We start from the raw sequence: 26,612 nt of genomic DNA, 5'->3' as shown, positions 1-26,612 counted from the left end.
CCCCTGCTTCACACTCAGTGCCAGTCAGTGTCTTTACTCACTGAGCCGCTCCTTCTCCCAGGCTCCCCTGCTTCACACTCAGTGCCAGTCAGTGCCTTTAATCACTGAGCCGCTCCTTCTCCCAGGCTCCCCTGCTTCACACTCAGTGCCAGTCAGTGTCTTTACTCACTGAGCCGCTCCTCCCATGTTCCCCTGCTTCACACTCACTGCCAGTCAGTGTCTCTACTCACTGAACTGCTCCTTCTCCCAGGTTCCCCTGCTTCACACTCAGTGCCAGTCAGTGTCTTTACTCACTGAGCCGCTCCTTCTCCCAAGTTCCCCTGCTTCACACTCAGTGCCAGTCAGTATCTTTACTCACTGAGCCTCTCCTTCTCCCCATATGAGGCACTTGCGGGAGTTACAGGGAGCGGGTATATGGGGTAATAGGAGGAGTTATAGGGAGCAGTTATATGGGGCTATATGAGGCACTTGCAGGAGTTATTGGGATCCATTATATGGAGAAATAAGAGGAGTTATAGTGAGGAGTTACCTGGATAATGAGGATAGGCGGGAAGGGCATATAACGAGTTTGCTTCATAATACGCACAAAAAACATATTTTCTGCAACCACTTTATCCAAAAAATTTGACATTTTATTTACTTAGAATAAACAGTGAGATCAGTAACGATACATTAAACAAAACCTCGAAAGTAAACATTTATGGATTAATTTCATATTCTAACTCTGACTTCTGTCTTTCCCCATGAGACGTTCTCTCGAGTTCATGTCGGGTCGGAACAATATGATGAAACATTTGGGCACAAACATGCAGACCACCAGAGCCCAGCTGGAGGACAGGATGGCGAAGACCTCCATGGCCACGGTGTACTTGCCACGGGCACTGAGGGAGGCCGGGATATAGGACCCCCAGACACTGAGGAAGGCCAGCATGCTGAAGGTGATGAACTTGGCCTCATTAAAGTTGCCAGGGAGCCGCCTGGCCAGGAACGCAACAATGAAGCTGATGGTGGCCAGGAGGCCGAGATATCCCAGCATGCACCAGAAGGCAGTGGGAGAGCCCTCATTACACTCAACAATGATGATTCCTGGTTGGGTTTGTACGTTGATTTCTGGGAAGGGAGGGGAGCTTGACAGCCACGTGAGGCACAAGCACAGCTGAATAAGGACACTCAGTCCGATGACAATGTAGGACACCTTTATCCCTGTCCACTTCCTTAGGCTGCTGCCTGGCTTGGTGGCATTGAAAGCGATGACAACGGTGACGGTTTTGGCAAGGACACAGGAGACACAGAGGGCAAACACCATGCCGAATGTCACCTGGCGAAGAAGACACTTCACAGGTTGGGGGTAACCTATGAAAGCCAAAGAGCAGAGGAAGCAGAGTGACAGGGACAACAGAAGAAGACAACTTAGAGAGAAGTTGTTCGCTCGGATAATGGGAGTAGCCCTGAAGTGGCTGAAAAGCCCTAAGAGGGCAAATGGGATAATTGAAGAAGTGATACTTGTGGCTACCAAAGCAGCACCCAAGGACTCTTCATAGGACAGAAACTCAATGGTCTTTGGGAGGCATCTGTCCTGTTGGACACTGGGCAACTGGTCCCACGGGCATCGAAGGCAGTCAATGGAGTCTGAAAGAGACCAAAACATATATGTCGGTTTGTGGAGCACACATACTGTAGCTTGTAATTTATCAAAGGAAATACTTTATAGGACAAGTTATCGGAGCAGTTAAGGAAAGAGTTTCCTTGAACAATTATAGGATTAGTTAGAGGAGGAGGGAATGGTTATAATAGCAGTTAGGGGAGGACTTAGAGGGCTTAAAAGGGAGAAGGTTTAGGAACATTTAGAGGAAGAGTTATAGGACACAAATTATATTATAATATAAATATAATACAGTAATAATCAATAAAAGCAAACAATAAAAGAAAGGAATCTGTGACCAAACGTCTTACAATGTTTGATGCAGTGGATAACTTCCAGATACAGAAAGAAGAGGTGTGAATGTGAGTCTTTAGTATCCCCCCCAAGAGGGTGAGTAAGTAAATTTAGAGCGGGTCAGAGAATCATGATATAAAAGTAGTAAAATACATCACTGAGGTGACTTAAATATTTGGACAGAAAGGAGACCCTAGAAGGAACTCTGGAAGGTAGAAAACAGGAGGTCCCCAGGTTGCCTCTCGGATGATGTCACTTGTGGTACAGGAAGTTCCATGTGTCCACGACATCATTGAGATTTCCCATAATCTTTAGCTCTTCTCATGAACGGGAAATTACAATGGAACTGAATGATCGAGCAGCAGATACTTCTAATACTGGGGACACATTGCTGCCAACGACACTGAGTCTGACACAAAAATTCCATGTTATATCCGTGCTCTTCTCATACACCCTCTCCTGCTGTCACCGCATGGTCCTGTCACATGGATCATGTCCTTAATAGTGGTGTAGCTACCAAACCCTCCTAATGTTTGCAGATAAATAGGTACCACTGTAGTTCCTCTACTCATACAGGATGGAGGAACTTCCAAGTAATTCTGAGTTAGTCCCCTAACCTACAGTTTTCCTCTTACCATACACAACAAACTCTCTGTTTAATATGTGTAGCTGGTCTTACAGAACCTAAAAACATGTAGTGTGCCCGCTACAGAAGAGGGCAGAGTATGAGCTGCCTTTAATGAAAGGGAGTTCCATTAGTAGCAATGAGAGAAAGGAATTAGGGAGTGAGAGGGATGGTTCGCGTTGGGGTCATAAATGGTTCCAGAAAACGTTCTTGTGGTTCCACAAAGTTATTGAGATGTTTCTGATGAAATAAAGGATCAACACAAGAATGATCGACTTGATGCTACTTTGAAGACATGGACCACAGTTTGAAGTGACCTTGGAAACAAAGGTCATCCCTCACCTGTGTGGTTGGTGATCTCTCCTTGGGGACAGGGGACACACAGGAAGCAGCAGGAAGGCTTCCCTCCTATAGTCGCCTTCCTGAAACCCGGGGAACAGCTCTGGCTGCAGATGGAGAGAGGTACCTGGAGAGAGAGGGGGGACGGAGACACAGAGACTGACCTTATATTCACCTATATACTGAGAATATATACAGAGAAAGGATTGAATAGGCATAAAGGAGAGACCAAGCTATCTATCACCTGTATATACAGAGAGAGGAGAGACTGAGCTATCTTTCACCTGTAAATACAGAGAGAGGAGAGACTGAGCTATCTATCACCTGTAAATACAGAGAGAGGAGAGACTGAGCTATCTATCACCTGTATATACAGAGAGAGGAGAGACTGAGCTATCTATCACCTGTATATACAGAGATAGGAGTGTCTGTGCTATCTATCACCTGTATGTACAGAGAGAGGAGAGATTGAGCTATCTATCACATGTATATACAGAGAGAAGAGGCTGAGCGTCTTCAGTGTGGAGTTCTGCACGAACCTGCGTATCCCCCGATGCCCACTGGATGGCGCTGGTGTTCACCACGAATGTGTCTCCTTGCTCGGCACTTACATCGTAACTCCCGACCTTTACGTGCTGTATGGTTCCCGAGGAACTCATTTGCCAGTTGACGATGTCGTACAGAGCCGGGATGTCCCCGTTGGGGTCGAAATACACATCTTTGTCTTCTTTAGTCCGGTAACGGACGGACTTCATAGAGTGCAGAACCTAAGAGGAAGTTAATAAGATCAGAGGAGCCTCCTTGTGATGGGATGAGAGGGCGTCTTACAAATATAATTCCTATAAATTAATAGTGTTTCCATAGTACGGGATTCTCTGATGTAATATATGGGCATTTAGGGTTGCTAGATGTCCCGTATATACAGGATTTCCCCTTATTTCCTTGACTTGTCCCGTATTTTAGCGCCTGAACGACTGTGATTAAATCAGTCATAGAACATGACAGATTTCTATGTGTGTTATAGTTCCCTTCTCCAAAAGAGGTCTCCTTATTAAATTATTAAACTAATAAAGTTATGACCATGAAACCCACTATGGACATTACTCTTTCCCCACTTTTTCTCCCAACGGGACATGTTAGGTCTTCCCTCCCTCGTCCCCCCTCCCCCACCCCTGGCCAAGCGCAGAGATGATTAAAACTCTTCATGAACCTCCAAGCACTTGCAAATCTTTCCTCACTCATTATGACATCACGCTTTCATACTGGATTTCGGTGTCCCATATTATAAAAATGTTAAAGTGGCTACCCTATGGGCATCGTGTGTACAGGGTTCTTCTACGTTCATTGCGTTAGTGTAAATGAGACAACTGCTAACCTTGTTAACTGCTAGAAACACCCTCTTATCCCATCACAAGGAGACCCAGCTAAACAAATCACCTTATAGGTATCTCATTTGTGAGACGCCCTGTGATCCCAAAGAGAGAAATTAAGCTGATGTTATTAACTGATAGGAATGCCTTGCATCTTGTCCCGTTACCGAGAGGAACAGCTGACCCTATTAATATCTCGAAGTAGGATCGAATGTTACAAACATGAAAGAGAAAATGGGTGAAGATACCTCCCATGGCTGGAAAACCAACGTTTCAGTGCATCTCCCACGTGATTCAGGGCAAACCTCTTGCTTATGAGTTAGGACGTCCTGCAGAGCCCAGGCCAATGCGTAAACTGCAAGGTGAATGCTGTAGGTCACCACCAGAGCATTGATTCCACTGAATGTTCTCCCAAGAGACTCCTGACCCGTACAGAGTCTGGTGCCGTTGGGCAACTGGGTCCCTGGTCTCTCCAACTTGCAGCTAAAGTTCTGCTCCCAAAACTCAATCATGAAGATGTCATCTGGAGTCTTTTTGGGGTGGCCGGCATTGAGGAACTCTCTGAATCCGGGAATATGCCCGCTGTGTAGTGCAAAGCCAATGGTGCCCCATAGGATGCCCCAGTATCGCTCCTTGGAAACCAGGGATGAGGTTGACCATGACTCACTTGCCACCCAACTCTTCCCCGTGACGTTGTGCCTCAAGAGCTCTTCTACCACAGGGAGAAAATTTAAGTCATTGGAAAAGACAACCACAACGTTGGCATTTGACTCTGCGATGACCCTCGAGAGGTGGGGGGCGTTACGGTCGGGTCGGCCTACCAGTATAGAATCGGTGAAGGCCACACAGGCCCCAGCTCTCAGTATCTCTGTCTTGGTAGACAATATAACCTCCTGCCCATAGTCATTGTCCTCAGCCACCAGCCCCACCCATGTCCAGTTGAAGTAGGACACCAGCTGTGCCAGCCCTCGGGACTGGAAGACATCACTGGGGACAGTCCTGAAAAAGGAAGGGAACTGTGTACGGTCGCTCAGGAGGGAGCTGGTGGCGAAGTAGCTGATCTGAAAGGAAATGGAGAGGAGAAGAAGGTGGACTGCGGAACCGGGCATCTCTAGGCTGGTACATGGGATACATAGCCTGGCACCTCTAGTGATGGCAGAGTGGATACGAAGGCTGGTACCTCTGGACATCTCTAGAGCAGACACTGGGATTTAGAGCATGGCACATCTATGGTTGGCGCAGTAATACAAATACTGCCATCACTAGGTCTGTCTCCTCCTGCACCCCCTGCATCCTCTCTATCCTCATGCACCCCCTGCCTCCTCTCTCCCCCTGCACCCCCTGCATCCTCCCTATCCTCCTGCACCCCTTGCCTCCCCTCTCTCTCCCTGCTCCCCCTGCCTCCTCTCTCTCCTCCAGCACCCTCTGCCTCCTCTCTCTCCTTCTGCACTCCCTGCCTCCTCTCCATTCTCCTGAACCCCCTGCCTCCTCTCTCTCTTCCTGCAGTCCCTACTCCTCTCTCTCTCTCCTTCTGCAACCCCTACTACTCTCTCTCTCCCCCTGCCCCCCTGCCACCTCTCTCTCCTCCTGCAACCCCTGCCTCCTCTCTCTCCTTCTGCACCCCCTGCCTCCTCTCTCTCTTCCTGCACCCCTACCTCCTCTCTGCTCCTGCAGACCCTGCCTCCTCTCTCCTCCTGCACCACTGCTCCTCTCTCCACCTGCCCCCCCTGCCTCCTCTCTCTCTCATGCTGCACTCCCTGCCTCCCCTCTCTTCTCCTGAACCCCCTGCCTCCTCTCTCTCCTTCTGAACCCCCTGCCTCCTCTCTCTCAAGCTGCACTCCCTGCCTCCCCTCTCTTCTCCTGAACCCCCTGCCTCCTTTCTCTTCTCCTGCACCACCTGTCTTCTCTCTCTCTCCCTCATGGAACCACTACTTCTCTGGCTCCGTGTTCCCCATCGGTAATTCATCCGGTGCTCCACTGATATGAGAGGGGGAATAGGGGATAGGGAGGGCAAGTGACGAGGAGAGAGGAGAGGAGAGAGGAGAGAGAGGAGAGAGGGACATGACTGTGACGGTAGGGGTAAATATGGCTGCTGTTTATAAAGGTTAAGTCTGCCATTACCCCTACCAGTCAGTAATACATTGGTATTGTATTATATGTTATGTGTATGTCTTTGCTTGGTTCCAGCACCTCAGGAATCAGGGGTTAATATGTTTGCAGGAGAATGGTTGCAACTTGGTCTGTGACCTTTCCCTGTGACCTTGTTATGTTGCAGTTCTACCCACCAATCAGGGCCTGGGCATGTAAGCAGCACCTTCCTACCCTCCAATCAGGGCCTAGGCATGTAGGCAGCACCTTCCTACCCACCAATCAGGGCCTGGGCATGTAGGCAGCACCTTCCTACCCACCAATCAGGGCCTGGGCATGTAGGTAGCACATTCCTACCCACCAATCATGGCCTGGGCATGAAGGAAGCACCTTCCTACCCACCAATCAGGGCTTGGGCATGTAGGCAGCACCTGGCCCGGATTGTTGCAATATTATGTTTTAAGTGTACAACAAGGTGGGGAGGGAGACCCCCTGGCAGACAGAGCCTGCAGAGAGTTACAGAGGTGTGGCTGTGACAGGGAGAAAATGCAATGTCCACTCCAGTGCTGGTCTTAGGCCTGAAAACCAGCCCTGTAGGCACTGGGCAAGAAAGAGGAACAGGGGAAATCTCTGCAAAGTGGTCCCTGCAACTAGGTATGCAGGGTATCCTCCAGTTCAGGGTATCCCCCAGGTTCCCCAGTTGGGTATGTGTGATGTGTGTGTTTTGTATAGCCGTGGATATGCTTTTAAAATAAATTATTTGTATAAACTCTCGGGTTCTGTCTGGCGATATTGATCCCTGGTATTAGTCCTGGTCTCCCGTGACACTGACCCGGGCTTACAACTGGAAATCAGACCCGTGGCATTTTAAAGGCCCATATGAAGGAGGTATTATACCTATAAGGTCTGGAAAGCTCTGTACCCATGAAGAAGAATATACATAGACAGAGGACGAGACACGCACTCAATATCAATGGTAATAGAGGTGGGGTACTTAGCTGCCGGTGCGCTGGTCCTGGGGAGATCCTGTAGTCCCAAATGTTCCAGTACAAAGAAGAAGAAGCAGGCACACGGTCTTACTCAAAAGGAGGTTTAATATGCCATAAAGTCCAACGTTTCGGCAGTCAAATACAGCCTTTCTCAAGGTGAAGGTATAAGCCTGCGAGCCACTTCAATGCATGACCAGATATCACAGGTCCTAAAACTAACTGAGTCATCAGTTAGTGTTAGGACCTGCGATATTATGGTCATTCCTGGAAGTGGCTCGCAGGCTTATAATGCTTTGGCCAAAGGGTTAAACTAAATGAACCTTTTTTCAAGATATGTATATATATACTAGCTGATATACCCGGCGTTGCCCGGGATTGAATGGTCCCGCTCCCCCTCTCTGTCCACTCACCCCCTATCTCTGCTCCCATTGCCCTCTCTCTGTGGGTGGGTGAGTTAGTGACTGGGTGAGTTAGTGACTGGGCGGGTGAGTTAGTCAGTTAGTGATTGGGTGGGTGAGTTTGTGAGCGGGCGGGTTAGTGAGGGTGGGTAAGTGAGTTAGTGAGCAGGGTCTCAGCTAGTGAATTGGGTGAGTGAGTTAGTGACTTGGTGGGTGGGTGAGTTAGTCACTGGGTGAGTTGGTGACTGTGTGGGTGGGTGAGTTAGTGACTCGGTGGGTGAGTTAGTGACTGGGTGGGTGAGTGAGTTAGTGACTGGGTGAGTTAGTGAGTGGGTGAGTTAGTGAGTGGGTGGGTGAGTTAGTGACTGGGTGGGTGAGTGAGTTAGTGACTGGGTGGGTGAGTGAGTTAGTGAGTGTGCGAGTGAGTGACTGGGTGGGTCAGTGAGTTAGTGACTGGGTGGGTGAGTGAGTTAGTGACTGGGTGGGTGAGTGAATTAGTGACTGGGTGGGTGAATGAGTTAGTGACTGGGTGAGTGAGTGAGTTAGTGACTGGGTGGGTGAGTGAGTGATTGGATGGGTGAGTGAGTTAGTGACTTGATGGGTGAGTGAGTTAATGACTGGGTGGGTGGTTGAGTTATTGACTGGGTGGGTTGGTGGGTGAGTTAGTGACTTGAGTTAGTGACTGGGTGAGTGACTGTGGGTGGGTGAGTTAGTTAGTGGGTGGGTGAGTTAGTGACTGGGTGGGTGGGTGAGTTAGTGGGTGAGTGAGTTAGTGGGTGCATTAGTGACTGGATGGGTGGGTGAGTTAGTGACTGGGTGGGTGGGTGAGTTAGTGACTGGGTGGGTGAGTTAGTGACTGGGTGGGTGGGTGAGTTAGTGACTGGGTGGGTGAGTTAGTGACTGGGTGGGTGGGTGAGTTAGTGACTGGGTGGGTTGGTGGGTGAGTTAGTGGCTGGGTGGGTGAGTTAGTGGCTGGGTGGGTGAGTTAGTGACTGGGTGGGTGGGTGAGTTAGTGACTGGGTGGGTGAGTGAGTTAGTGACTGGGTGGGTGGGTAAGTGAGTTATTAACTGGGTGGTTGAGTTAGTGACTGGGTGGGATGATTGAGTTAGTGACTGGGTGGGTGGGTGAGTTAGTGACTGGGTGGGTGGGTGAGTTAGTGACATGAGTTAGTGACTGGGTGGGTTGATGAGTTAGTGACTGGGTGGATGAGTTAGTGACTGGGTGGGTCAGTTAGTGACTGGGTGAGTGGGTGAGTTATTGACTGTGTGGGTGGGTGAGTTAGTGACTGTGTGGGTGAGTTAGTGACTGGGTGGGTGAGTTAGTGACTGGGTGGGTGAGTTAGTGACTGGGTGGGTGAGTAAGTGAGTTAGTGACTGGGTGTGTTAGTGACTGGGTGGGTGAGTTAGTGACTGGGTGGGTGAGTGAGTTAGTGACTAGGTGGCTGAGTTAGTGACTGGGTGAATGAGTGAGTTGGTGACTGGGTGAGTGAGTGAGTTAGTGACTGGGTGGGTGGGTGAGTTAGTGACTGGGTGGGGGAGTGAGTTAGCGGTTGAGTGAATTAGTGACTGGGTGGGTGAGTTAGTGACTGGGTTGGTGACTGGGTGGGTGAGTAGTGAGTTAGTGAGTGGGTGAGTTAGTGACTGGGTGGGTGGGCGAGTGAGTTAGTAACTGGGTGGGTGGGTGAGTTAGTGACTAGGTGGGTGAGTTAGTGACTGGGTGGGTGGGTGAGTTAGTGGTTGAGTGAGTTAGTGACTGGGTGGGTGGGTGAGTTAGTGACTGGGTTTGTGATTGGGTGGGTGAGTAGTGAGTGAGTGGGTGGGTGAGTTAGTGACTGGGTGGTTGGTTGAGTGAGTTAGTGACTGGGTGGGTGAGTGCGTTAGTGAATGGGTGGGTGAGTTAGTGACTGGGTGGGAGAGTTAGTGACTGGGTGGTAGAGTTAGTGACTGGGTGGTAGAGTTAATGACTGGGTGGGAGTTAGTGACTGGGTGAGAGTTAGTGACTGGGTGGGAGTTAGTGACTGGGTGGGAGTTAGTGACTGGGTGGGTGAGTGCGTTAGTGACTGGGTGGGTGAGTGGGTGAGGAGTGAGTGACTGGGTGAGTGACTGGGTGACATTTCCCCCTCCCCCCCCCCATACCGGAGGTGGCGGCGGCGGCGGCATGAAGCTAGAGGGCAGGCCGGCATCCCCCCCGCAACCCCCATACCTCACGTGGCAGCGGCATGCAAATAGTTAGCGTCCCGGCATCCCCCACACCTCAGGCGGCATGAAGATAGCGGTTAGGCATCCCCCCCACCTCACGCGGAGAGGAACCTTTGGGGAGGGTGACAGGGAGGTACGGGGGGGGGGGGGGAGTGAGGACAGTCAGCGCCCCTGAGGTCTGTGATGTGCAGGGAGCAGTGGCGGCGCCCAGTGGCAGGGAGGCAGCCACCGTGATCGGGGACAGCGCAACTCCGCGGCAGTGACACTCCCCCCTACCTCTACTTCCGGCCGCCGCCATCTTAGGCAATTGGCGCCGCAAAAGAGGAAGAGGGTCTCTCAGGCCGCCGCCATCTTGGGCACTCGGTGCCGTGAGGCAGCCTGCCTGGCCACTGGCTGGTTCCCCGCCGGGGAGGGGGGTGAGTTGGAGCGCCGGGGAGGGGGGGGCATGTGGGGGAGAGGTGGGAGATATAGAGGGGGGGGGGGGGGATTTCGCACGGCCGCTGACACTGGAGGGGAGGGAGGGGGGGCACCTCTTTATTTAACATAAGAGGCACTGTGTATGTGTATATACATACTATCGTTTCCAAGTAACTTGGAGAAGAGGTCAGCCGCTCGTCCTCCCACTTCAAGTAGCAGTCCTGGGGCGGGTCGGTGGGTCGCAGCGCTTGCGTCCGCCCGTATTACTTTCAAGAGTGTTTTGCAGCGCTGAAGGGGTAATAATTGTGTGTGTGTGTGTGTGTGTGTGTGTGTCTCGTCACTCCGCCTCAGGCCAATGAGAGGTGCGGGGGCGGGCGGGCCAAGAGACCAATGAGATTTCCCCTAGGGACACAGGAAGATGCAGACAGGCATACAGTGCTTTCACTAATATATAATAAGATATTTCACTGTGTATTTTTGTCATATTGGAAGTAGCTCTGGGCTCCCTTTGTGTTTATTTTTTTGCAGTCAATTTATAACACACTCGTAGCTCTCTTACCTGGGGATATCTGTACAGTCCCAAAATGTGGGCCATCAGGATGGAGCGTGTGGACACAGATTCTCCAATGACACCTGCTAGAGGTGGCCCTCTGTGACATCGGTAATTGGGGATGCTTCCTTTTCCTCCCGAAAGCAACCAGAATGTCCCCTCTACTGTCCGTCCCATGCTAGTACAGGAGTCAAATATCTGGAATCCCAGAGAGATGTTGGGGAGGAGGTCGGGGTTTGAGTTAATCTCTTCTATAGTAAATATCATCGCTCGCATGCTCTGATATCTCTGGGATTCAAACCTACAGGGAGAGGAACAAAATGTCACAGACAGTGTTAGTGTTACACACACACACACACACACACACACACACACACACACACACACACACACACACACACACACACACACACACACACACACACACACACACACACACACACACACACACACACACACACACACACACGGTCAGTCTGTGTCGCACACACAGTATCTCTTGAGCCTTTCAGTGTCACAAACACAGGGAGAGGGGCTCCCTCAGTCCGTCAGTGTCACACACATACAGTAGGGACAGGGACTCCCTCAGTCTGTCAGTGTCACACACACAGGAGAGGGGCTCCCTCAGTCTGTCAGTGTCACACACACAGGAGAGGGGCTCCCTCAGTCTGTCAGTGTCACACACACAGGGAGAGGGGCTCTCTCAGTCTGTCAGTGTCACACACACAGGGACAGGGGCTCCCTCAGTCTGTCGGTGTCACACACACAGGGAGAGGAGCTCTCTCAGTCTGTCAGTGTCACACACACAGGAGAGGGGCTCCCTCAGTCTGTCACTGTCACACACACACACACACAGGGAGAGGGGCTCTCTCAGTCTGTCAGTGTCACACACACACAGGGAGAGGGGGTCCCTCAGTCTATCACTGTCACACACACACACAGGGAGAGGTGCTCCCTCAGTCTGTCAGTGTCACACAAACACACACACACACACACACACACACACACACACACACACACACACACACACACACACACACACACACACACACACACACACACACACACACACACACACACACACAGTGTCCCCTCTGAAAACATCAAAGATAGTAACATTCAATTAAAACTTACGTCTGACATATAAGATCTGCAGGTTTGCTTGTGAAAAGGTTTTCGCTGTAGATTATGCCCACGTGTATTGGAAAAGTCCCCCCAATAATAACGTCTCCAGCCCCGCTCAGATAATCATTCATATTTCCACCAGACAGATTGCATCCTCTCCCTGACCCCCAGCACATACACACTTCCACAGCTAATGTGTATAACCCCCACATTATAACGGGGAGCAATCTTCCAATTCTGTATAAACAGCAGCTCTGTCTGTGTCTGTGATTCATCTCTAACTCACAGGGAGAGGGGACCCTCAGTCTGTCACTGTCACACACACAGGGAGAGGGGACCCTCAGTCTGTCACTGTCACACACACAGGGAGAGGGGCTCCCTCAGCCTGTCACTGTCACACACACAGGGAGAGGGGACCCTCAGTCTGTCACTGTCACACACACAGGGAGAGGGGTCCCTCAGTCTGTCACTGTCACACACACAGGGAGAGGGGACCCTCAGTCTGTCAGTGTCACACACACAGGGAGGGGGGATCCCTCAGCCTGTCACTGTCACACACAGGAGAGGGGCTCCCTCAGTCTGTCACTGTCACACACACAGGGAGAACGGGGTCCCTCAGTCTGTCAGTTTCACATAAATACAAAAAAGGGCTATATCAGTTATTCAGTGTCACACACACAGGGAGACGGGCTTCTGTCGTCGGACAGTGTCACACACACAGTGTCCACTCAGTTGGTCACTGTCACACACACAGTGTCCCCTAGTCAATCAGTGTCACACAGACAGGAGATGGACTCCCTCAATCAGTTTTTATAAGTTGTGTAGATGTCCTGGGAATTCAGACATTAATTACACCTTCTCTCCTCAATTATCTAATCAAGGAAATGACAGCACCCTGGGAATCAGTGCTAATCCCAATTATTTTTATCCTCATGCACCACTTAGGTGTGGGATCCCATCGGGCACCCTTTGCACCAAAGCCAACAAAGTCCTTCCAAATGGCCCACAAATAATGGCTACCCCACCCCTGACATGGACAACTGGGTGCTGTCCAGTGGTTTAACTCCCATGGGGAGTAAGTCCAGGCTTTGTAACCCCTTCCTGCCCCTAAGCACGAGGGCAGAGTTTAACAAGTTCAATCCCAATAAACATATAGCAGGACGTGTTTAAGTGTTTCCACTGCTTAACCTGGGGCTGGGGCCTGAGTTGCTGTTATTTCTGGCTGGACGGCAGGAAGAATACAAACACAGTATTCGGTGATACATAGGGTGACCAAACATCCCGGTTAAGCTGGGACAGTCTTGGTTGTTAAGTCTTTGTCCAACTTTTTTTTTGCCATTGTCCCAGTTCTTACCGGCGCCGTTCACGCATGCGCAAAATTTGTCCCGGGACACATGAAGTCACCCTCCTAATACAACTTGTCTACTTATACCTTACTGGCTCTGATACCTTGTGATCCTCAGATGGGGATGACTACACAAAGTAGACATTCCCCAAATAACGCTGCGTGGGTGTGAGTCAGTGGGTCAGTGATGGATGTAGTAGCCACCCAACCTTGGGCATCTTGGCTGGTGACGGCAATGTGGGAGCTCGTGTTGTTCTGACCCTGTTGCAGGCCTGTTCATCGGTACCACTGTGTGTCTTTATAGTGCCCTCCGACGGTGCTTGATCTTTCGTCGACGTCTGGGACTATCGCTCTCTTCTCCTGCTGCCACGTATACTCACTGCAGACCTCGTCTGAACCACTCAGGTCCGCATAGATCTGAACCAACACCACTGCCCCCCCCCCCCCCACTTTTTTTAAGGCTCCTCTTCTTCATATTCCCTCCTTGTCCACGCCCTTTTTTCTGGCAGCTCTCAGTTAGGTATGCCCCGCAGCTCATTTCTTCACAGTCATATGGGGCAATAGGGGGAGGTATAGGGGGCGGTTATATAGGGCAATAGGAGGAGTTATAGGGAGCGGGTATATGGGGTAATAGGAGGAATTATAGGGGGAAGTTATATGGGGTAATAGGTGGAATTATAGGGAGCGGTTATATGGGGTAATCGGAGGAGTTAAAATGAGAGGGTATATGGGGTAATAGGAGGATTTATGGGAGATAGTACATGGGGTAACAGGAGGAGTTATAGGGAGCAGTTATATGGGGTAATAGGAGGAGTTGTAGGCAGTGGTTAAATGGGGCAATAGGAGGAGTGTCACGAGTGAGACTCCAGGAGCGGGTAGGACCTCGGTGGCCGGAACAGCGGGAGCAGGCAAGATTGTTGGGGTCACAGGCTGAGGTTGGTGGCAGGCAGCAAGCAGGATTGTCGTGGGCAAGAAGGGGTTCAGCAACAGGAAGGCAGGAGCAGAACAGGGGAACAGGAACTGGGCAGGGGAGCAGGAACTGAGACCATGGAGAAGGGACAGGTCTGGGACATGCTAGCAGGAAACAGACTGGGGCAATCTAGTTAAATAGCAAGAGCCTTTAACATGTACAGGACTCCAATACAGAACAGGACTGGTACAGGAACAGGAACAGGCTGCGGCAGAAGCATAGGCAATGGCATGGCGTCTCACATAAAGCAAAGGCAAGGAACCAAACGGGAAGCAGGAACTATAAGCACAGAGAACAGGAGCAACTAGAGGAGACAGAAAGACAATCCCCAGAGCAGACAGAAAGCAGCAGCACACCCGGTGGACAAGGAAAGGAACTTTGGGTAGGAGCTGGATGTCTAGGAGACCCTGACAAGGAGTTATAGGGAGCGGGTATATGGGGTAATAGGAGCAGTTTTAAGGAAGCATTTAATTGGGGTAATTGGAGGAGTTGTAGGCAGTGGTTATATGAGGCAATAGGAGGAGATATTGGGAGCCATTATATGGGGCAATAGGAGGAGTTATTGGGAGTGGTTACATGGGCCAATAAGAGGCGTTATAGGCAGCGGTTATATGGAGTAATAGGAGGAGTTATAGGGTGTGGGTAAATGGGGTAATAAGAGAAGTTATTGGGAGTGGTTACATGGGGCAATAAGAGGAGTTAAAGGGAGCAGTTGTGTGAGGTAATAGGAGGAGTTATAGAGGCAAGTTATATGTGGTATTAGGAGGAGTTATAAGGAGTGGGTATATAGGGTAAATGGAGGAGATGTAGGGAGTGGTAATGTAGAGTAATTGGAGTTATAGGGAGCAGTTACATGGGGCTATTTGAGGCACTTGGAGGAGTTATAGGGATCCGCAAGGAGTTACATGGATAATGAGGATAGGTGGGAAGGGCATGTAACGAGTTTGCTTCATAGTATGCAAAAAAAACATATTTTCTGCAATCACTTGAACAACATTTTTTTTTACATTTATTTACTTAGAATAAACAGTGAGATCAATAACTATACATTAAATAAAACCTCGAAAGTAAACATTTATGGATGAATGTCATATTCTAACTCTGACTTCTGTCTTTCCCCATGAGACGTTCTCTCGAGTTCATGTCGGGTCGGAACAATATGATGAAACATTTGGGCACAAACATGCAGACCACCAGAGCCCAGCTGGAGGACAGGATGGCGAAGACCTCCATGGCCACGGTGTACTTACCCCGTGCGCTGATGGAGGCCGGGATAAAGGACACCCAGACACTGAGGAAGGCCATCATGCTGAAGGTGATGAACTTGGCCTCATTAAAATTGTCAGGGAGGCGCCTTGCCAGGAAGGCAACAATGAAGCTGATGGTGGCCAAGATGCTGAGATATCCCAGCATGCACCAGAATGCAGTGGGAGAGCCCTCATTACACTCAACAATGATAATCCCTGGTTGGGTTTGTATGTTGAGTTCTGGGAAGGGAGGGGAGCTTGAAAGCCACGTGAGGCACAAGCACAGCTGAATAAGGACACTCAGTACAATGACAAAGTAGCACACCTTTGTCCCTGTCCACTTCCTTAGGCTGCTGCCTGGCTTGGTGGCATTGAAAGCGATGACAACGGTGATGGTTTTGGCAAGGACACAGGAGACACAGAGGGCAAAGACCATGCCGAATGCTACCTGGCGAAGAAGACACTTCACAGGTTGGGGGTAACCTATGAAAGTCAAAGGGCAGAGGAAGCAGAGGGACAGGGACACCAGAAGAAGACAACTTAGAGAGTAGTTGTTCGCTCGGATAATGGGAGTGGTCTTGTAGTTACTAAAAAGCCCCAAGAGGGCAACTGGGATTGTGGAAGAAGTGACACTAGTGGCTACCAAAGCAGCACCCAAGGGCTCTTCATAAGAAAGAAACTCAATGGTCTTTGGGAGGCATCTGTCCTTTTGGACACTGGGCAACTGGTCCCACGGGCATCGAAGGCAGTCAATGGAGTCTGAAAGAGACCAAAACATACATCTCGGTTTGTGGAGTATACATAGCTTGTAATTTATCAAAGGAGATACTGTGCAGGACAAGTTATCGGAGCAGTTAAGGGAAGAGTTTTTTTGGAACAATTATAGGATTAGTTAGAGGAGGAGGGAATGGTTATAAGAGCAGTTAGGGGAAGACTAAGAGGGTTTATAGGGAGCAGGTTTAGGAACATTTAGAGGAAGAGTTATATGGAGGGAATTATTGGCAATATAAATATAAAACAGTAATAATCACACACTACTGTATATAAAAGCAAACAATAAAATAAAGTTATCTGTGACCAAACATCTTACAATTTTTGATGAAGTGGAAAACTTCAAGAGAAAGAAGGAAGAGATGTGAATGTGAGTCTTTATTATCTCCCCAAGAGGGTGAGTAAGTGTGTTTAGAGCGGGACACATAATCATGATATAAAACTAGTAAAATACATCACTGAGGTGACTTAAATATTTGGACAGAAAGGCGACCCTAGAAGGAACTCTGGAAGGTAGAAAAACGGAAGTCCCCAGGTTGCCTTTCTGATGATGTCACTTGTGGTACAGGAAGTTCCATGTGTCCAAGACATCAATAAGATTTCCCAACATGTTTAGCTCTTCTCAGGAACGGGAAAATACAATGGAACTGAATGATCGAGCTGCAGATACTTCTAATACTGGGGACACATTGCTGCCAAAGACAATCAGTCTGACACAAGAATTCCATGTTATATCCCTGCTCTTCTCATACACCCTCAAATGCTGTCACCGCATGGTCCTGTCACATGGATCATGTTCTTAGTAGAGGTGTAGCTACCAAACCCTCCTAATGTTTGCAGATAAATAGGTACCACTTTAGTTCCTCTACTCGTACTGGATGGAGGAACTTCCAAGTTATTCCTACAGATTTACCAAACCTACAGTATGCAGCATCCCACACTCAACACACTCTCTGTTTAATAGGTGCTGCTGGTCTTACAGGACCTAAAACATGTAGTGTGCCCGCTACAGAAGAGGGCAGAGTATGAGCTGCCTTTAATGAAAGGGAGTTCCATTAGCAGCAATGCGTGAGAAAGGAATTTTCGAGTGAGAGGGATTTTTCGGGTTGGGGTCATAAATGGTCCAAGAAAACGTTCTTGTTGTTTCACAAAGTTATTGAGATATTTCTGTTGAAACTGAATGATCAACACAAGAATGATCTACTTGATGCTACTTTGAAAACATGGACCACAGTTTGAAGTGACCTTGGAAACTAAGGTCATCCCTCACCTGTGTGGTTGGAGATCTCTCCTTGGGGACAGGGGACACACAGGAAGCAGCAGGCAGGCTTCCCTTCTATAGCCGCCTTCCTGAAACCCGGGGAACAGCTCTGACTGCAGATGGAGAAAGGGACCTTGAGAGAGAGGGGGGCACGGAGACACAGAGACACAGTTACCGATAACCTATATATACAGAGAGAGGAGTGGCTGAAATTTCTTTCCCCTGTATATACAGAGAGAGAGAGGAGAGACTGAGCTGGCTATCACATGTATATACAGAGAGAGGAGAGACTGAGCTATCTATCACCTTTATATACAGAAAGAGGAGATACTGAGCTATCACCTGTATATACAGAGAGTTAGGAGACTGAACTATCTATCACCTGTATATACAGAGAGAAGAGAGACTGAGCATGCTTAGTGCAGAGTTCTGCACGTACCTGTGTATTCCCCGCTGCCCACTGGATGGCGCTGGTGTTCACCATGAATGTGTGTCCCGATCCGGCAGTAGCATCGTAACTCCCGACCTTCACGTGCTGTATGGTTCCCTGTGAACTCATTTGCCAGTTGACGATGTCGTACAGAGCCGGGATGTTCCCGTTGGGGTCGAAATACACGTCTTTGTTGTCTTTAGTCCTGAAACGGACGGACTTCATAGAGTGCAGAACCTAAGAGGAAGTTAATAGGATCAGAGGAGCCTCTTTGTGATGCGATAAAAGGGCGTCTTACAAACATGATTCCTATTAGTTAATAGTGTTTCCATAGTGCGGGTTTCTCTGATGTAATACAGTATATGGGCATCTAGGGTTGCCCCGTATTTCATTGACTTTTCCTGTTGTCCCTGATAGGTCTGTCAGGATGCATCATTGTTCCGTATGTTATCTCCTTGACGTGAAATGCCTGAACGACTGTAATTAAATCAGTCATAAAAACATGACAGATTTCTACGTGTGTAATAGCCCTGCGACTGCGGTCACAAGAGCATCCTCTCTATGAACCTTCACCGGCAGACCCCATGACTAAATGACTGACCAGAGGGCATTGTTGCTGGCAGCTTGGACCCCGGAGGATGGACCGGCAGTTAAAACACTGCGATCCTGCATTGCTGCAGTCAGCAACCCCAAGCCCCTGGAGTCTTTCGCGACCCCAGGGTTCAATGTCCCCAAACCCGGAAATGGATTCCTCGGGTGGTGAAAGGTTAAAAATAGTATGTGCCAGCTTTGTTCCTTTCTGGGACTGAAAAGGTTAAAGCAATATGTGACAGCTTTATTCTTCTCAGGGACCGAAATGGTTAAATATCTTAGCTTTGTCAGTTTTAGACAAACTGTTTTAGTGTGTCTCATACACACTGAACCTTCTGTGACCCCATTAATAGCGGCTGAACTTTATTTTTTACCACTAGTAAATGTTTTATTTCCCAGGGAATGCATTTCCAGATGGAATATGTAATCCTAAATGTCTAGTCTATATGTATGAATTTAGCTTGTGACTGCAGACGTATAGAACTGATAACGTTTTTTTCCTGCTTGCTTTTCTGTATAAATATACTGCTTGTCCAATCATTAAACAGATGTAAGGAATCAGCAGCCTGTGTTTTCCTGTTTTCTTGCACTCCAAGCTGGCGCCATCATATCTGAGACCAAGAGTATATCAGCGCCGTGGTGAAATCTCCCGGATCGAGTTTAGTGTGTGGTTGCCTGCCCTACAGGTTGATCAGTTGGATCGGACCTAACAGGGGGGGGGGGGGACAAGTGTGTTGCTACACCGGATCAGTGACCTGATGCACATGGACCATGGAGGGGGCCAGGACTCTCAACATGCGGGAGGACTGTACCAGCCAGAAAGTCTTTGTCTTACCTCATGAACCTCAATTTTTGTCAGGCTCAGCAAGCCACCTGATATGGTGACTGTCCTGGAACTTTCATCTTGAGGGGTGAGGTGTGATGGTAGGGGGTAACCAGGCTCTCAAATAAAGGTTAAGCCTGTTTTGGTTACCCCTGATCTGTACATAAGGGTCCAAGAGAGTTAGCTCTTGGGTCCAGTAGTATTGTATCATTCCAACTTATTACCTGTAATAAAAGTAATTTTTGTGTTTTCCCCTTTCTGGGCATGCAATCAAGCAGGGATTGCTAGGGTATGAGTTTCAAGGGGGTTTTACAGAATGTACCTAGGAGGTTGGAGTCCGGAGCTGTCGGCCCCCCTATAAATGTACCCGGGAATCATGCCTGATTCTCGGATACATGTAGGCACGTTGTCCCGGCAATACCTCCCCGCGACTCACCACTAGGGTATCCTGCTTCAGCGTAGCCCAGAAAGGTGAATGAGGCACAGGGATGAATAGGTATCCCTGTAGCTGAGGGAATGAATCCCTAGGTTAAGGGGGGGTACCCCAGCTAGTGCCAAGGTGACCCAGAACCTGTATTGGGTTTGTGGGTGCCCCAAACTGTGTATAAAGTTGAGGGGGAACTCACAGAGTCCAGACTAAGTCCAAGAGAAAGAATGTGGGGAATAAAGCAGATAGAAATAAAAGTACAACATCTTTCCTATTCTCTCCCTCATACCCAGAGACTCAGAAGTGTGTTAAAAATATACTTTAATAATGTAATGTGCTGGTTAAATTTGGAACCGATGTCCAAACAGGCTGTCCGAGCTAACCCATAGGCGCCGGTTAGTCTGCTGGACATCGGAGTCAGAGGATGACCAGAGGTGCGAACAGCATTTGTTCAGCGGGGAAAGGTGGAGTACCAGGTCCGGAGATCAATGGCTGTCCTCCGTGATGCCACTTGCTCTGCCAGACCTGGTGGAGCCTGTCCCAGCGGGTGGCATTGAGATAGCCAGGGAGAGAGGTGCCAGGCTTGCGCATGTCTCTTGGCTATTTCATATTTCCAACTGACCCGGCTTTTCTAGCCGGCATGGCTCTGATTGGCTGCTTGGGATAGTTCTCACGCGTTGATTGGCTGCTGAGATTTGTGAATGAAACTCAGAACACAGATGCAGCGGCTGTTATTTTAAGGCATCACGGCGCCGTTTTCGTGTGCGCTGCTGTACTCCACGCGGTATGAACGCGGCCAATTGCCCCAGGCACGTGCGTTTATCGCGGTTGCTTTGTTTGAATTTCATGGATTGTGTTCAATTATAAGCAATGAAATGAATGAATTGTAATGTGTACAGTACTGTGCTACTGTGTCAATTTCAGGTGTTTCAAAGACACAACACTAAAATGCCATTTTCTGCACTCGCCTGCACTCGCGTCTTAAGGCGGAACGGTTGGAAGTAATCCCGCGCCATCACATGGGTATTTCGAGGTATAAACCACGTGATTTCGTAAAATTATGGCCGCTGCATCTGTACTATAAGAATCTGTGAGCCAATCGGATTCGGCGTTCCCTGTTGTAAGTGCGCAGGCGGGATTTTCAAAGATACTTCTGCGCAAATAGCAGAGCAGCCGGCATCGATTTCAAGCCGGAAAAGCCTGCCCGCCAGAGTCTAAGTCCCGACTTTTGCACCTAAGTGCTCAGAATTGATCGTAGCGGACGAGACTGGGATTTTAGTTCCAGGAGATTTCGACTAACTCTCGGTCAAGAAAGTCCAAGTTCTCAGAAGAGAGCGTAGCGGTGGCGTGTGGAACTTTAGGCCGATTTGGGTTCCAGGAGATTCCGGGTTAAATCCCGGTCAGAGTTAAACTCTTATTTAGGGTTCCCTGCACCTAGTGAAGTCTAGTTTTCAACCCCGGAAACGTACTGTAGGATATTAATCCTACAACCACTGCTCAAGGGCTAGTGAGTGTCCAAGATCTAATCCTTTACAATGATAAAAGTCACACGGAACAGGCACATATAAAAACTTGGTGTATAAGAAAAGCGGACCATTATTCAGGCATGGGGGAGGGATGATAACCCGGCTGAAGCATAGAGTCGCCCGACCATCCTTCCAAAGAACAATCCGGCTGACTCCAAAATACCCCCAGCCCACTCCACCCGCAGAAATACATGCTGTCACGTTGAGACCAGTGTGCTCGGCTGTAACGGAGTCGAATCCACTGGAGAGTCGCGTCCTGATGCTGTGTGTAGACTCCACGTGCTGCAAGGTGAATCAATCACAGGAAAACATCCAAGGGAAGCGGTGCACAGCAGAAAAATAGCCAAAAAGCAGCTCTATGAAAACCGGCTAATTTATTGAAAAAACGAGCATGTTCACATTGCCAGACACACTCTGACGCGCTCCATCCCGCTTGGGACTTTGTCAAAGAGTAAGTGTTACAAGCTTCCCTTGGACGTTTTCTAGTTTTCGACCCCAGTCCCCAAAGTAAGTGTGTCTTTTTGTCTGTGTTTTGTGTATCATTGTGTGTAAGCGAATTTATGCCGAATAAATTACAATTTATTTCATTACCTTGTTTTGCTCAATGAATGACCCTGGTAAAAAGGTGTAAATAGCCGGGTCTCCCGTGACACTCACTCCTTATGACATTACACTTTCATTCTGGATTTCGGTGTCCCATATTATAAAAATGTTAAAGTGGCCACCCTATGGGCATCGTGTGAACAGGGTTCTTCTAAGTTCATTGCGTCAGTGTAAATGAGACAACTTTTGACCTTGTTAACTGCTAGAAACACCCTCTTATCCCATCAGAAGGAGACCCAGCTCAACACATAACCTTATAGGTATCTAATTATAGAGACGCCCTCATCCCAAAGAGAAATGAAGCTGATGTTATTAACAGATAGGAATGCCCTGCATCTTATCCCATTACAGAGGAGCTGCTGACCCTATTAATATCTCAAAGTAGGATCGAAAGTTACAAACATGAAAGAGAAGATGGGTGAAGATACCTCCCATGGTTGGAAAGCCAAAGTTTCAGTACATCTCCCACGCGATTCAGGGAAAACCTCTTGCTTATGAGTTAGGACATCCTGCAGAGCCCAGGCCAATGCGTAAACTGCAACGTGAATGCTGTAGGTCAGCCCCAGAGCATTGATTCCACTGAATGTGCTCCCAAGAGACTCCTGACCCGCACAGAGTCTGGTGCCGTTGGACAACTGGGTCCCTGGTCTCTCCAACTTGCAGCTAAAGTTCTGCTCCCAAAACTCAATCATGAAGATGTCATCTGGAGTCTTTCTGGGGTGGCCGGCATTGAGGAACTCTCTGAATCCGGGAATATGCCCGCTGTGTAGTGCAAAGCCAATGGTGCCCCATAGGATGCCCCAGTATTGCTCCTTGGAAACCAGAGATGAGGTTGACCATGACTCACTTGCCACCCAGCTCTTCCCCGTGACGTTGCGCCTCAAGAGCTCTTCTACCACAGGGATAAAATTTAAGTCATTGGAAAAGACAACCACAACGTTGGCATTTGACTCTGCGATGACCCTCGAGAGGTGGGGGGCGTTACGGTCAGGTCGGCTTATCAGTATGGAATCGATGAAGGCCACACAGGCCCCAGCTTTCAGTATCTCTATCTTGGTAGCCAAGATAACCTCCTGCCCATAGTCATTGTCCTCGGCCACCAGGCCCACCCATGTCCAGTTGAAGTAGGACACCAACTGTGCCAGCCCTCGGGACTGGAAGACGTCACTGGGAACAGTCCTGAAAAAGGAAGGGAACTGTGTACGGTCGCTCAGGAGGGAGCTGGTGGAGAAGTAGCTGATCTGAAAGGAGATGGAGAGGAGAAGAAGGTGGAGTGTGGAACTGGCTTCTATAAGCTGGTACAAGAATATATAGCCTGGCACCTCTAGTGCTGGAAGATTGGAGACAATGACTGGTACCTCTAGGACTTTATGAGGGTATACAAATCCTGGCATCTCTAGAGCAGGCACCGAGATTTAGAGCATGGCACATCTGGCACAATTATACAAATACTGCCATCTCTAGGGCTGTCTACTCCTGCACCCCTGCATCATCTATCTCTTCCTGCACCCCTGCCTCCTCTCTCACTCTCTTCCTGCACCCCCTGCATCCTCTCTCTCTCTCTCTTCCTGCACCCCTGCCTCCTCTCTCACTCTCTTCCTGCACCCCCTGCATCCTCTCTCTCTCTCTCTTCCTGCACCCCTGCCTCCTCTCTCACTCTCTTCCTGCACCCCTGCCTCCTCTCTCTCCTCCTGCACCCCCTGCACCCCCTGCCTCCTCTTTCACTTTTCCTGCACCCTCTGCCTCCTCTCTCTCTCCTCCTGCACCCCCTGCCTCCTCTCTCTCTCTTCCCGCACCCCCTTTCTTCCTCTCCTCTTGCAACCTCCGCCTCCTCTCTCTCTCTCTTCCTGCACCCTCTGCCTCCTCTCTCTCTTTTCCTGCACCCCCTGTCTCCTCACTCTCTCCCTCATGCAACCACTATTCCTCTCTCTCTTCCTGCACCCCCAGTCTCCTCTCTCTCTCTGGAAAGCTCTGTACCCATGATGAAGAAACATGTTAGATTTTGAGAGCTCTGTACACATGAAAAATATAATGCTAATAATAATAACAGCAAAACAAGAAAAAACACAAAAGCGCACCAAGATGAGAGATAGATATTGTATTAGCAACAAATAATAAAATTAGTAACTTACATATAAAATTTCTTTAATAATCCCCGATTCTGGTGTCTATCACAGGAGTAGGGCATCACATAGGAAGTATGAAGGGTAATCTCAGTTCTGAGAGATCAGACCCGCGCGCTGGGGCTGTCTCTGTTCACTCTCCTGTCCTCCACGTGTGGTAGCGTGGTGCAGAGTGTAGCACACATGTGCAGGAACCGGGGCCTTCAATAGGTGTCCTTAGGATGCCTGTCCGTTTTTGATAGCATAGAAACGATCGGAAATAAGCAGGAACGGTACACTTGAGTGTGTACTGGTGGTGGGTAGTAAAACCGCCAGCCACAACAGTCGCGACGCGTTTCGTTTAACAAAGTAAACTTCTTCAGGCAATATCTGGGACACCTGTTTAGGGGTCCTTTATAGGTCTAATTCTGTGCGTCATTGGTTAATACCTAATGGCTGCATGGCCAATCAGGCTCATATACTGATAGGGGCGGGCCACAATAGGAAGACCTCCCTGTTAGTGCATTTAATCCAGTAATGAATTACATGAATTGAGTATATATATAAGTGTAAATAGAAAGGTAAACAGACCTTAAAGGGGAGCCAAAATCATGTGTCCCAAATAGTCAAGTGCAATAAAATATGCATAGTAGTAGCATAAAAAACAAAGTATATGTGCATACTGGATAACAACATTAATAACATTAAATGACATATAAATAACTTTTAAAATATGGGAAATAGAACAAATGGAAAGGTGGGTGGGGGGAGGGGAAGAATTGAAGAAAAAGTGGAAAAAATAAAAAAAATAAAAAATAAAAAAGGAGGTAGAAAAAAAAAAAAAAAAGGCTTATAAAATGAATAAAAACCACTGTAATGATAAAGTAGCTAAAAAAATCAGATAAAAAACAGATAAACGAAACGCGTCGCGACTGTTGTGGCTGGCGGTTTTACTACCCACCACCAGTACACACTCAAGTGTACCGTTCCTGCTTATTTCCGATCGTTTCTATGCTATCAAAAACGGACAGGCATCCTAAGGACACCTATTGAAGGCCCCGGTTCCTGCACATGTGTGCTACACTCTGCACCACGCTACCACACGTGGAGGACAGGAGAGTGAACAGAGACAGCCCCAGCGCGCGGGTCTGATCTCTCAGAACTGAGATTACCCTTCATACTTCCTATGTGATGCCCTACTCCTGTGATAGACACCAGAATCGGGGATTATTAAAGAAATTTTATATGTAAGTTACTAATTTTATTATTTGTTGCTAATACAATATCTATCTCTCATCTTGGTGCGCTTTTGTGTTTTTTCTTGTTTTGCTGATATTGGTATCACCATCGGGGTTCCGGTGGAGACCACATTTGGAGGTGGGGGAGACACCTCATAAACACAGAAGCAGCAAGAGAACTGAGAGGGACCAACACTCCAAGTTTAAAGAGCCAGAGCGCGGACTGAACTTTTCATTTCACTAATAATAATAACACACTTAATAATAATAAGCAAATAATAATAACACACTTGTATGTCTCTTACCTGTGGGAATCTGTACAGTCCCAACATGTGGGCCATTAGGATGGAGTGTGTGGACGATGAATCTCCAATCACACCTGCTAGAGGAGGCCCTCTGTGACACCGGTAATTGGGGATGCTTCCTTGTCCTCCCGACATTACCCAGAATGTCCCCTCTACTGCCCGTCCCATGCTAGTACAGGAGTCAAATATCTGGAAGCCCAGGGAGATGTTGGGGAGGAGGTCGGGGTTTGAGTTAATCTCTTCTATAGTAAATATCATCGCTCGCATGCTCTGATATCTCTGGGATTCAAACCTAGGGGTGAGAGGAAGGAATGCCACAGACAGTGTTAGTGTTACACACACACACACACACGCGCACGCACGCACGCACGCACACACACACACACACACACACAGACACACACACACACACACATCAGTCTGTGTCACACACACACAGTGTCTCTTGAGCCTGTCAGTGTCTCACACACAGGATAGGGGCTCCCTCAGTCTGTCACTGTCACACACACAGGGAGAGGGGTTCCCTCAGTCTGTCACTGTCACACACACAGGGAGAGGGGACCCTCAGTCTGTCAGTGTCACACACACAGGGAGAGGGGACCCTCAGTCTGTCACTGTCACACACACAGGGAGAGGGGACCCTCCGTCTGTCAGTGTCACACACACAGGGAGAGGGGACCCTCAGTCTGTCACTGTCACACACACAGGGAGAGGGGACCCTCCGTCTGTCAGTGTCACACACACAGGGAGAGGGGTTCCCTCAGTCTGTCAGTGTCACACACAGGGAGAGGGGACCCTCAGTCTGTCACTGTCACACACACAGGGAGCAGGGGTCCCTCATTCTGACACTGTCACACTCACAGGGAGAGGGGACCCTCAGTCTGTCACTGTCACACACACAGGGAGGGGGGCTCCCTCAGTCTGACACTGTCACACT

The 26,612-nt window shown here is 48.9% G+C and overlaps 2 protein-coding genes across 2 annotated transcripts; both read right to left on the bottom strand.

Annotated features, from left to right (window-relative positions):
* Positions 1 to 718: 718 nt before the first annotated feature.
* LOC142471102 (extracellular calcium-sensing receptor-like) lies at positions 719 to 12,167 on the bottom strand. Its single transcript, XM_075577898.1, has 6 exons — positions 12,046 to 12,167; positions 10,921 to 11,212; positions 4,576 to 5,331; positions 3,440 to 3,667; positions 2,904 to 3,027; positions 719 to 1,629 (listed from the first exon to the last, which is right to left on the bottom strand). The coding sequence occupies exons 1-6, from the start codon at positions 12,165 to 12,167 to the stop codon at positions 719 to 721; spliced, it is 2,433 nt and encodes an 810-aa protein (XP_075434013.1).
* Positions 12,168 to 15,417: 3,250 nt separating this feature from the next.
* On the bottom strand, positions 15,418 to 25,933 carry LOC142471101 (extracellular calcium-sensing receptor-like). Its single transcript, XM_075577897.1, has 5 exons — positions 25,676 to 25,933; positions 22,459 to 23,271; positions 18,070 to 18,297; positions 17,640 to 17,763; positions 15,418 to 16,357 (listed from the first exon to the last, which is right to left on the bottom strand). Exons 1-5 carry the CDS (start codon positions 25,931 to 25,933, stop codon positions 15,447 to 15,449), a joined length of 2,334 nt encoding a protein of 777 aa, XP_075434012.1. The 3' UTR covers positions 15,418 to 15,446.
* Positions 25,934 to 26,612: the final 679 nt, after the last annotated feature.

Source organism: Ascaphus truei, chromosome 20 (genome assembly GCF_040206685.1).
Source record: "Ascaphus truei isolate aAscTru1 chromosome 20, aAscTru1.hap1, whole genome shotgun sequence".
In the NCBI taxonomy this organism is placed as follows: Eukaryota; Metazoa; Chordata; class Amphibia; order Anura; family Ascaphidae; genus Ascaphus; species Ascaphus truei.
Note: the sequence above shows the minus strand (reverse complement) of the source record. Positions and strands in the feature narration are given on the sequence as shown.

What these genes read in the sequence shown, in the direction of transcription:
- LOC142471102 (XM_075577898.1), bottom strand. Translation starts at nt 12,167, where the DNA reads ATGAATGATTATCTGAGCGGGGCTGGAGACGTTATTATTGGGGGGACT. An exon ending in GCAGATCTTATATGTCAGAC is followed by an intron (nt 11,213 to 12,045) that starts GTAAGTTTTAAT and finishes CTCTCCCTGTAG; the next exon opens with GTTTGAATCCCAGAGATATC. An exon ending in TCCTAACTCATAAGCAAGAG is followed by an intron (nt 3,668 to 4,575) that starts GTTTGCCCTGAA and finishes ACTTCCTCTTAG; the next exon opens with GTTCTGCACTCTATGAAGTC.
- LOC142471101 (XM_075577897.1), bottom strand. Translation starts at nt 25,933, where the DNA reads ATGATATTTACTATAGAAGAGATTAACTCAAACCCCGACCTCCTCCCC. An exon ending in TGGCTTTCCAACCATGGGAG is followed by an intron (nt 18,298 to 22,458) that starts GTATCTTCACCC and finishes ACTTCCTCTTAG; the next exon opens with GTTCTGCACTCTATGAAGTC. An exon ending in AGAGATCTCCAACCACACAG is followed by an intron (nt 16,358 to 17,639) that starts GTGAGGGATGAC and finishes GGTCTCTTTCAG; the next exon opens with ACTCCATTGACTGCCTTCGA.